General features: G+C 37.9%; 1 protein-coding gene across 1 annotated transcript in view; it reads left to right on the top strand.

Moving 5' to 3' along the window:
• The window catches only part of GNAI3 (G protein subunit alpha i3), a 39,140-nt gene continuing 26,980 nt past the window's right edge, over positions 1–12,160 (top strand). The window contains exon 1 of the mRNA XM_045478569.1: positions 1–265. Within this exon, the coding sequence (XP_045334525.1) occupies positions 148–265 (118 nt within the window). The 5' untranslated portion in view covers positions 1–147. The remainder of the gene's footprint in view (positions 266–12,160) is intronic.

Raw genomic sequence — 12,160 nt, forward strand, 5'->3', positions numbered from 1 at the left:
AAACGCCGGATATCCGGTTCCTTCGGGCGCTCAGGGAGCTGACGGAGAGGGCCGCCGCCCAGCAGTAGACGCTGTCTCAGCGAGCCGAGTCGCAGTTTCCGCGGTGTGTGAGTGAGCCCGGGCTCTGTCCCCTCTCCCGCCGCCGCCATGGGCTGCACGTTGAGCGCCGAGGACAAGGCGGCGGTGGAGCGGAGCAAGATGATCGACCGCAACTTGCGGGAGGACGGGGAGAAAGCGGCCAAAGAAGTGAAGCTGCTGCTACTCGGTGAGGGGCTGAGGGCGGAGCTGGCAGGGTGAACGGGAGGGCCTAGGCACTCGGGAGCCCTGAGGAGGGTCGGGCCCAGTCGGCGGAAAGGACCCCGAAGGGATCTGGAGGCGTGACGGCCGTGGGGCGGGGTGTTCGTTGGTGGCTGAAGCTCTGGAGGGCGTGATGAGGGGAGGGGGTGGGGTTTGGAGTTGTAGGAATTAGGCTGGAGGGAGGGTGTGACTCCGTGCTGGAATTGCGTTTACTGAAGAGAGCTTGGGAGTGTGGGACAGTGGGACATTGAGACCCGTGTTAGGAATATGGGAAAGGCTCATAAAGGAAGAGCTGGTATTAGGGAAGGTTTTGCAGAGGGTTAGAGTGTGTTCATAGCAAAGAAGACGGGATAGAGTTTGTTGGGGTTGTAGAATGGCTTATGAGTTTGGAGCGTGGTGATAACTTACTTTGACAGGATGTAGTTGGGATGCTTGAATGATTAATGTAAATAAAGGGTCAGGGACAGAGTGATCACATAAGGGCCCTGTCATTTATTAGCGAGTGGACATTTTGAACTGTTGGTAGGGTGAAGGAACCCTGGATTATCCTGGAACCTGAAGATGTGTGGTTGAGATAAAATTATAAGTTCTCAGATATAAAAGAAAAGAGCTTGGGTACAGAGGCTGTCTATACTTTTCCACCTTTTTCTATCATTTTTACTCCCTTAAGGTTTTATAACTCTTTCCTTTGTTATTATAAAGGGGGGAGGTGGTGTGAGCTGAGGAAATTTAAGGACTGGCTTGTTTGAGGTTTGTGGCAAAAGATACAGCGGACAAAAGATTACATACTTGGGAGCTGCTGAATAGTTGCTAGGGGTGATTGCAGTGGGAATGGAGTTATCTTAGGATAAATTATGGAATTGGACACAGTATAAAAGCTGTGACAAACTTCTGGTGAACTTTTTAATCTTTTTTGGTTTCTTTAAACTAAAAATACTGGCTTCAGAAAATTACTGTTTATTTTACCCGACATTCATTTTGAGCAGTTTTTAGGTACAGTCAGATGCATTTTGCTCCACACGATTAAACATTTTGGAGACTGGCTTTTAGAGACTCAGTAAGTCATAGACCCTGGTATTAGCTTACTGATAAGTTAAGCCACGATTCCTTTACTATTAGTATTTTCTACAATTCTTTAAAAAAATTTTTTTTTCAATGTTTATTTATTTTTGGGACAGAGAGAGACAGAGCATGAACGGGGGAGGGGCAGAGAGAGAGGGAGACACAGAATCGGAAACAGGCTCCAGGCTCTGAGCCATCAGCCCAGAGCCTGACGAGGGGCTCGAACTCACGGACCGCGAGATCGTGACCTGGCTGAAGTCGGACGCTTAACCGACTGCGCCACCCAGGCGCCCCTCTACAATTCTTTTAGAGAAGAGTAAGTAGGAGTATTGGTTTCTGTAAGCAAAATAACTTTTTAAAACAATTGGTTTTTGAGGAAAATGAGTCGCTTTAGGAGAATTGCCAGATTTTCAGGGTGTAAAGCTCCAGAGGGCAGAATGCACCACCATAACCCAAGGCATATTTTGTATTCCAGGATGTGTTGGGTGCCCATGCTAGTCTCTTGATGTTAATGTATCTAGTGGTTTGTAGATTGCAGACGACTGGGAACAGCTCTTTGGATCTAGGGGGAAAGTTATGCATTGGAGCTTGAGCTTTTGGTTTCAATATCTGACCTTTCATAACATGTGAATTCGAATTGTAGTTCTAGACTGCCACTCTCTATAGAACAGGTATCTTTTGTGGATGAGCATGGTCCATGGCATATGGTAGGTGCTCCTTAAATATTTGCTATTAACTAGCATGAACCAGCTAATGTTGGACATGGCTCTTTGGGCTTTTTTAGACACTTAATATAAACCATTATACCCAAGGCATTAATGTTGTCTGTATTGATTGATTGATTATGAAATTAAAGGTGTATTTATAAGTTTTGATTTACATTGGCCATCAGAGATCCCCTTAGGACTTTAGCCTAGTGTAATACAGTTGTAAACTGTGAGGCTTTCTTCCAAATGGCAGGATTTGGCAGGCAGAATTTAGGCAAGCAAATGTCTGGAAAAATCTTTGTTCAGAACTTTATAAATAGTGCATTTAATTAAAAACAACATTAAATACATGATGACTTAGGGACTTCAAAAGCAGGAAGTAAAAAATCAAAGTACTAAAACATTTGCTTTTAATTTTTATCAATTTCATTGTTTTAAGTAAGATTTTTTTTTATATTCTTGAGCAAGTTAAATCAACAAATTCAAATAGGTTGCAGACACAGATGCTCTTGCTTGAACCATATCATTATGACAGAAGTTAAAGTTTTCCCTTTTCTGTAAGCAAAATGCATTCATCACAGTATGCAGATACCTTTTTTTTCTTTTTCTGTAGAATACCTCTTTTGATGTAGTCATTTTTACTTCATCACTGTGAAACTGTCAAACTTAATCTAGGTTGAGATATATTTACTTACTTTTGTCTCTCCTGGCACGTAATATGTGTTCATTAAATATTACTGCATTTTCTATCTGGAGGAATGTAGTTCAGTATAGTGATTAACAACCAGGGCTATGAAGTCAAACTGTTTCAAATTCTAGTTCCCATTTACTAATTGTAAGGAAGTTACTTACTCAGTTTCTCTGCCTCTGTTTCCTCATCTGTAAGATGGAGAAAATAGAGCTACTTCATACTGCTATGAGCATTAAATATGATAATAATGTGAAGTGAAACACAGCCTGGCACATAGGATTAGCTCAATGAATATTAGCTATTATTTATTTAAAAAATTTTTTTAGAGGAGTGTGAGTGTGGAAGAGGGGCAGTGGGAGAGAGAGAGTCTCAAGAGAGCTCCATGCTCAGCCTGGAGCCCAATGTGGGGCTGGATCCCTTAAACTGAGATCATGACCTGAGCCGAAATCAAGAGTAGACACTTAACCAACTGAGCCACCCAGGCACCCCTAGCTATTATTGTTATTATTAAATCAAAAAGAATGTTACAGATTATAGGTACTATAGAAATTCAAATTAAGAACCTGGTGTGGGCCAAATTAGTAATACTTCAATGGAAGAATTATACTTCAATGGAAGGAATACTTGAATGTTAAAATTTTTTTATTACCTTTGATTTGAATTTCCTTTAGGTGTGTTATTGGGAAGATCTTGATAATGCCAAATTAATCATAATATTCTGTGGAAAGACAAATTATATTATGCAAAGCTTCCCAACCAGAGTGCAGTGCATAGGATGGCATATAAGTGTGCTGTTTGTAAATTTTTTTATAGTTTTGAAACTTTAAGTCATTTTCATAACTTAAAAATTTCACAACAGTTGAAATGATATTTGAACATTTTTAGTATGATTCCTTCTGTAAACTTTGGAAACACGGCACATGAAAATATTTTATTATGCCAATTAGTGTTTAATATCATCTGTAATACTTGGCATTTTATTTTTCATGTCATAAGTGTTTGATCTAAGGAAAATATATATTATTTTCACCAAGCTCCACCAGTTTACCTTAGTAAGCCTTACAAATACAATTTTTAGTGTGTGCCATCATGTGACAAAAGTTGGGAAGCATTAGTGTAAGAATGGGTAGGAGCACTGCTTACAGAGTCACAGAGAACTGAATTCAATTCCCACTTTCATTTCCTAGTTGTGAGACCCAGAACATATAAGTTAACTATATGAATCTTATTTTTCACATATATAAAGTGGAGATGATGATGCCTGTTTCATAATATGCACTAAGGTAATGTATGTAAAATCCTTAGCAAGCAAGTATTCGATATTGGTAACTTCTGTTTTTTATGGTAATGTCTGTGAAAGCTTATCATTTTAAAATGCTACTTTTTTCAGGGGTGTTTCAGACAGTTAATTTGATTTTTTCAAATACTATGTTTTCGGAGGTCTTCAAGGAATTTTAATAAATAACACTCTTGTGGTAAAAGAAATTAAATATTATCATTTAGTTTTGTAAGTTATTGAATTATTTAGTTTTGTGTTATCTTTAGATTTTTATTTCTTGATACAAAGAAAGATTTACATTTACATCAAGATCCCTTAGCGGATCTTGAGAAAATAGTTTTATACAAAACGAGATTAATGCTTTGTTCTTTAGGATTTTGCTGGGGGTGGTATGGCAAAAATTAAGTTGCGTGCAGAGGATTGGAATCATCTGATTCACTTAAATCTTATACAGTTTGTTCACATTTAAATACCTTCATTTACTGGCTGAATATGCTTATTATTGAAAGTAGTGTTTTTTGATGATTAGAGAGTTATAATACTGAACTTTTCCTTTAATTTAGCTTACACTAGCTTCTTAATTTGAGTTTCCATAGTACCTATAATCTGTAGCCTTCATTTTGCTTTAATAATAACAGTAATACTTTCATAGTTTCATTAGATTCTCATAGGATGATATTCTTTATAATGTTTGCCATTTTTTTGGCATAAGATTCATAGACCGTTATTTCATTTCTTGTGAGGATGCATCTTGTGTCAGTACAAAAAAAAAAAGAAGAAGAAGAAGAAGAAGAAACTGGCATAAAAAATAAAAAGTCCCATTTCGAAAATAAGTTAGTTTTTTATAAGCACTTTTTTGTGTCTCTTGTGTCTTTTATTTAAATGCATTTATCACTTCTTCAGCCTGAAATTATGGTCCTTTTCAGGAGTTACAATATTGTAATCTTCCCTATATATGCTAATTCTGAAGTAAGTACAGAGATAACCTTAGAGTAGGGTCTTAGTACTTAATAGATTTGACAAAGCCTGTAACCTTTGAATCATTGCTGCAACTGTCCATGCTGTCTTCTTATGTTTAGTTTAGTTTTATTTTATTGGAGAATGGGGCTTGTCAGGGAAAGTAGAGAGGAAAAGATATTTTAAGTACTCAGGAACTAGAAGATTAGCAGTAAAGTCCAAAAAATAGAAATATGGGTCTCATAAGAAGTGTATAGAGCAGGGGACACTAAATTGTTTCAGATAACTGAAGTTTGTTTCAAAACGTGTTTTTAGTCAGCAGAATGTAATAGACTAGCACTAATAGAAGACAGTTCTTTGAACTGGTAACTGAGTTCATAAATAGATATCCCATGTAGTGTAGGGTTAAAGAACAAAGATACTGAAAATTGGGGATTCATCCTAATCTTTGAGCTTCATTTTACTTTTTCTGTACAATGAGGTCCAATCTTAGGGGTTTCTTGTCTGTGATATTAATATTATCGGCCAGATAAAATATTTTAGTAAGTTGTAAGGAGGGCTGTTTTTGTTGTTATTTCTCTTATTCTTGAGTTTGACTGAAATTAGTTTAATGTAATAAAGCTGTTTAGGAAGACATAAATTCATAAAGTGCCCATAATGTAAATTTTCAAGAGAATATTAGGAAAAGCGTTGTAGTGATTGATTTCCCCTCCAGTTTTAATTGTCTTCATTTTGGTAAAATTCTTTTTCAGTGTTTAGCAAGTTAGAGTTATCTTTAAGCCTTTATCTACCTGGGCTATCCTGTTACCTGCTTAGCAGTCGTCTGTATCATATCTGTAATTCAAGCTGCTTGAACTGTATAACATTGTGTTAGGATCACTGTTTAATTGTCCCAGTTTTTATACAGTGCTCTATGTAAGGGAACTATCCTATTTTTCATGTCTTACTACTATTCAGTTGTAACAGAAATGAATATATCTGATATGAACCAAACAAGAAGGACCAAAAAGACCAAATTTGTTTTGACTTGTTGTACATGACTAATGGCCTGGTTGATCTTAGAAACAAGCTTCAGAAGGGTATAGTCTTTACACATGGATTTCTTTTGATTTTCAAGTTAGACTTGGAAGATACTTAAAAGTTTAATAGATTTGTTCAGGGCTAGTAGAGATGTTAGTGTGTTCATTGTTCCGTTACTATTTTGCTGTTTTGGGCCTCTTTTTGTCACCAAGTCTAATTCACAAATGGGTAAATATTTTTAATATTAATACAAAAAGACTGAGTTTTTTGGATGATGTTAGTGTTTTATATCTTGAAAAATTTTTGTTGCTTAACTTTGAAGTAGATATTATTCAAAATTTTTTTTAGTTGCTCATATAAATCTACAGCTATACAGTCAGGTGTCTCACCATGATTAAAACATACACTCTTACATTTAAATTGTGCTTGTATCTCCTACTTTTATTTATGTGGCCTGCTGTTAACACTTATTACTCTTGTGATATAGGGACCATTTAAATCAGACTTTTTTTTTTTTAATGTTTATTTTTGAGAGAGAGAGTGCGAGAGAGTGAGCAGGGGAGGGTCAGAGAGAGAGAGAGGGAGACAGAGGATCTGAAGCAGGCTTTGCGCTGATAGGGGGCTTGAACTCATGAATGTGGGGCTCAAAGTCACAGACCGGGAGAATGTGATATGAACTGAAGACAGCCGCTTAAGCGACTGAGCCACCCAGGTACCCCTAAATCAGACTTCTTTAAAATTAATTAGCAAGGTAGTTTGATTCTTGTTATCTTATAATTTCCTGTATTGGTTGGATATAAAATTTTTTTTTTAATTTTTTTTTTTAACGTTTATTTATTTTTGAGACAGAGAGAGACAGAGCATGAACGGGGGAGGGGCAGAGAGAGAGGGAGACACAGAATCGGAAACAGGCTCTAGGCTCTGAGCCATCAGCCCAGAACCCGACGCGGGGCTCGAACTCACGGACCGCAAGATCGTGACCTGGCTGAAGTCGGACGCTTAACCGACTGCGCCACCCAGGCGCCCCTAAAATTTTTTTTTTAATGTTTATTTATTTTTGAGAGAGAGAGAGAGAGAGAGAGAGAGAGAGCAAGCGAGCATGAGTGGGGTAGGGGCAGAGAGAGACAGAGACACAGAATCCGAAGCAGGTTCCAGGCTCTGAGCTATCAGCACAGAGCCCAACATGGGGCTCAAACCCACAAGCCATGAGATCATGACCTGAGCCAAAGTCAGACAACTAACTAGCTGAACCACCCAGGCGCCCCAGTGGTTGGATTTTAAAATTAAATAGTATTCCATTGAATTCTAAGAACTTACTATGTTACACTATGTTTGGATTTCTGTTGTAGTCATATATTGATATCTCTAGTTTTTATATTTTTTTATTAAATAGTGTCGTATGGAAATGAATTTTGCCCAGGCCCTTGGAAATTATGTTTTACAGATTACTGTAAATTACAGAAGGATTGTTTTAAAGTGACACACTTTTGATAGAACATTTCCCCCTCTATTTCCTGAAGTTAGAACATCGGAATCATTAACTTCAAAACAAGGTTCTGTTTGATGTAATGATATAATCACTATCATGATTTTCATAGATAATGTAGTTCTGATGTATGTGTTAGGATAGTGCAGTCTTAAACTTTTCATGGAAGTTATTTCAATGTTGAGTTATGTACTTTTGAAATTAAACACTGAATTACTTCAGTTTAAAAATACCAATCTCTTAGACCATTTTTCAGCATTACTAAATCATCACGTATTTTGGTTCATATCAGGTTGTTAAAAACTAATGTCCTTCCTCCCTCTGCTTCTGAGAAGTATATTTCTCATCCTTTTATTTTTTTTATTGTGGTTATAACTAAAATCCACATTCACATTCTCATTAATATTTGTACTTTTTTGGATTTTTCTAGACTACTTAGAAGTTTTTTTAATAAACTTTTTATTTTGGAATGATGTCACATTTTATTAAAAAATTTTTTTTTGTTTATTTTTGAGAGAGAGAGAGAGAGAGAGAGAGGGAGGGAGGGAGGGAGGGGGAGGGAGGGACAGAGAGAGAATGAGACACAGAATCTGAAGCAGGCTCCAGGCTCTGAGCTGTCAACACAGAGCCTGATGCGGGGCTTGAACTCACAGACTGCGAGATCATGACCTGAACTGAAGAAAAGTGCTTAACCGATTGAGCCACCCAGATGCCCCAGAATAATGTTGCATTTATAGGAAAGTTGCAGAGATAGTACCTAGAGTTCTTGTGTACTCTTTACCTGGTTCCTGTTAATATTGACATCTTAGATAGCTGTGGTATGTTGGTCAACCATGTATAATATTGGTGTACAATAGTGCATAGTATTGGTGCATTAATGTTAACTAAACTACATAATTATTTAGATTACATCAGTTTTTCCACTCATGTTCTTTTTCTGCTCCAGGATCTAATCTAGGACACTGCATTGCATTTAGTCAAGGCTGCTTTTTATTGAACTTTTTGGTTTTTAGTGTTGCACTATCCAGAGGAGGCTCATTTATGAGCTTATTTATGATTAGGTATCTGAGATCATCTTTTATGTGCACAGGTACTTTTTTAGCCTGGAGATAAATGAGAAATAGAACTCTTAAGCAGCTAAAGTTGTAGAGGTATACAAGTAAACCATGGTAATATACGTGGAATGTGGTTACAGAGGGAGTAACCAATTTTGGGAGGAGGAGAAAGAAACATGCCAGGGAAGTCTTCCTAGAGGAGGCGACATTTGAGGTGGACCCTGAAGGATAAATAGGAACTCTTAAGACAAAGACTAGAGGGAAGTGCATCCACACAGAGGGAGTAGTATATACAAAGGCTCAGAAACATGAGTGAGCAACTAGTTAGATTTGCCTGGGATGAAGGGTTGGTATAGGAGGAATGTGGGAGAAAAAGCTGGAAAGGTGTGCAAGGGCTTTGGAGAGGTTGATTCTAAATTTTAGTAGCTGTCTTTTAAGCCATATTTTTATTTTATAGAGGTGAATATAGATATAATTTGGAGGTAAATCATCTAGGGACTTTGCATTCTCCTCCCTCTTAGCTGCCTTTTTTGCCATTCCACTGCTATTCATGCTGTAGCAAAAGGTTAGTAAAAGTAAATATGTATATGAACTCCACACTTTTGAGTTTTGACTTTCAGTATTGGTGAACATTTATGTGGTAGAGGAAATTGGAATTGTAGGCATCTTTGTGACCTGACAACTCAGTTTATAGTATTTTACTGTTTGTGAATTAAAAAAATTTTTTTAAATATTTATTTTTGAGAGAGACAGAGCGTGAGCAGGGGAGGGGCAGAGAGAGAAGGAGACACAGAATCTGAAGCAGGCTTCAGGCTCTGAGCTGTCAGCACAGAGCCGATTGGGGCTCAAACCCATGAACCATGAGATCACGACCTGAGCCAAAGTCAGACAGTTAACCAACTGAGCTACCCAGGCACCCCTCTATTTGTGAATTTTTTAGATGTGGCATTTATATTTGATTAAATAGACGTGTAGAAAAGTGCTGTATGTGCCATCAATGTTTAGGAGACTTAAGTAGGGATCTGATTCTAACGTTTTTAAATGTAAAATTTTTAAATGTAAAATGTGGGTTTTGATGAATGGATGTGATATTCCAGTTAATTTTGGAGGACATCACTATATATAAAAAATTTTTTGTATGGGTTAAAAATGAGTATTTTACATTTCTATCTCACAAGAAAAGTTTTGAGGCAGAGCTAGAAAGAAATACACCGTTGCAAAAATAGTTTTCAATCATGTCAGATATACATACCATATAATTTAGCATCAGCACTAAAATGACAATTTTTGCTCTGCTTTAAAATTTTTTTTTAATGTTTTTATTTATTTTTTTGAAGGAGACAGAGAGACAGAGCATGAGTGGGGGAGGAGCAGAGAGAGAGGGAGACATAGAATTTGAAGCAGGCTCCAGGCTCTAAACCGGCAGCACAGAGCTCGATGCGGGGCTTGAACTCACGAACTGTGAGATCATGACCTGAGCTGAAGTCAGACGCCCAACCAACTGAGACACCCAGGCGCCCCTGTTGCTCTGCTTTTAAAGAAATAAAAGGAAATTTACTCACCAGGTCCAAAATCAGAACATTGAGGCAGTCATGATAATCCTCCCCTCCTTGCTTACAAATAACTGCTCCCTTAAGCATTCTTTTTATATTCCACAAAAGTGTAGAACAAACCCCACTTCTCCCTCTTGATTGGCCAGCTGCCTAAAGGGGACACATGATCTTTAGCAACACTCAAGTTACCATTTTCATATTCTAAAGTGAGTGAGCTGCCTCTTTTTTTTTTCCCCCCTCATTAATCTAGGATTTTACACATTGTGATCTTATAGTTTAGGATGACTTTTTCTGTATCCTCTAGTGCAGATTCCTCAGATAATCTCATTGGTCCTACTCATCTTTTGGAGCTAGGTCACACAGGGTGTAGGCCATTTGTCAGCCTGTGACTGGGTGATTCCTGTGTCAGGTATTTACTCCTGATCCAATCACAGACTGGGGAGTGGCTTAGGTCTTGTAGGCAATTGCCCACTGAGGAAGCTAGGTGGGGATATCTCTAGGGGATATAGGCAGGCATATATTCTGAAATTATGTCTACTATGTCAGTTTAGTTTTATCAGAAACTTCTTAAATGTGCTTTAAGCCTTTTTGGTTGTGGGTATGTGATTGCTTCCTAGAAAAATCTTTTTCACAGACGAGACCCATTATCTCTGTCCCAGTCACAACTTACTGTCATGTCTTACCTTTAAGATATTCATTCATCCATTCACTGAACAAATATTTGAGTACTCACTATGTTTCATGCGCTCTTTTAGATGTTGGGGCACAGGATGTTCAGGACATATTCATAGCAGTTTATTTCACTGAGGCGGATGGTGGGTGCAAGGGTGCTGGGGTAGAATTTGAGAGTAAGGTTTAGAGGGGAATAAGAAGAATAGAAGCCTTGTGGGTGAGTCCAGATTTATTGTCAGGTATACTTGTGGGGTGAGATTTGAAGGCCTAGCCAGGCATGGGTGTAGGGCTGAGTAAAGATAGATAGCAAAGGAATGGAAATTTCTGTTAACTGCCCACATTGAAAATTCCATCCATTGCAGCTGGCATTTACAAAATGTGATTAGGCAACTACTGAATCTCACAGAAACTCAAGCCATTCATCCCACAGCTATTATGTGCCTACTCTGTCCTAGATGGGGTGGGGGAGTAGAAACACAAAAAGAAGGAAGGCACTGTTTTGTGCTTTCTAGGAGTGTACTTTTGAGTTTAGGACTAATGGAGTCCTAAACAGGTTCAAACCCAAGTAATTACAGTGGTTTGACCAAATAGTAGTGTTATGGTGTTTGACACTAAGCTGTAGGGCCAGGTTGAGCGTCGTTGCGTGCCCTTAAGGGAGAAGTACACAGATGTGGAAGGGTTTTCAGATCCTACTAGAAAGAGTTTCATTACCATTTTAATCAAAATCAAGAAAACCAATTAGCAGTTTATGAAAAGCAAGGAGATTAGGAGTTGGAAAGACAAGCAAATAATTTTTTTTAGAGTAGACAGACTTGGCTAGAGATAATGAGGTGAAGTGGCTTAGAATGATAGTTTGGGACTTAGTTTTGGAAATTAAGCTCTGGGACTCATGCCGAAAGGGTAGAATCTCTGTCAGCCATCAGAGTGGGAGTAGTAACTCCATGGAGAGGGAATGGAGACGGCTTCAACAGAGAGCTGTAGTTTGAATTGAGTAGGTTTTCAAGGGTGTTCATATGTAGAGGCATGGCTTGCTTGGAGGGACAGGGGGCTGGGTGAAGTGATTATTCTGATATTTTAGGCTATGGAAATTTACTAATTTCATAAGAAAAATAGATCTAACTTTTCCATGAAACCACACATTCCTTTTTTGTATTTGAAGTCTCTGTGTCCACCAGTTCCAGGCACATTTGAGAGAATGTTTGTTTAAAAAAAAAAAAAGAATGAATAACAATCTTTATTTGCTACATAATGTTTTTCCCGTCTGTAATTCTGCTAACCTTTTCTTTTACTGATTCGGGAGCAACTGGTTTTTGTATTAAGTATGGTACTTTGAAAAGCATTTTGAACGAATGTCATTTTTAACTTTAATCTGAATTTTCAT

The sequence above is a fragment of the Leopardus geoffroyi genome, chromosome C1 (assembly GCF_018350155.1).
Source record: "Leopardus geoffroyi isolate Oge1 chromosome C1, O.geoffroyi_Oge1_pat1.0, whole genome shotgun sequence".
NCBI classification, from domain to species: Eukaryota; Metazoa; Chordata; class Mammalia; order Carnivora; family Felidae; genus Leopardus; species Leopardus geoffroyi.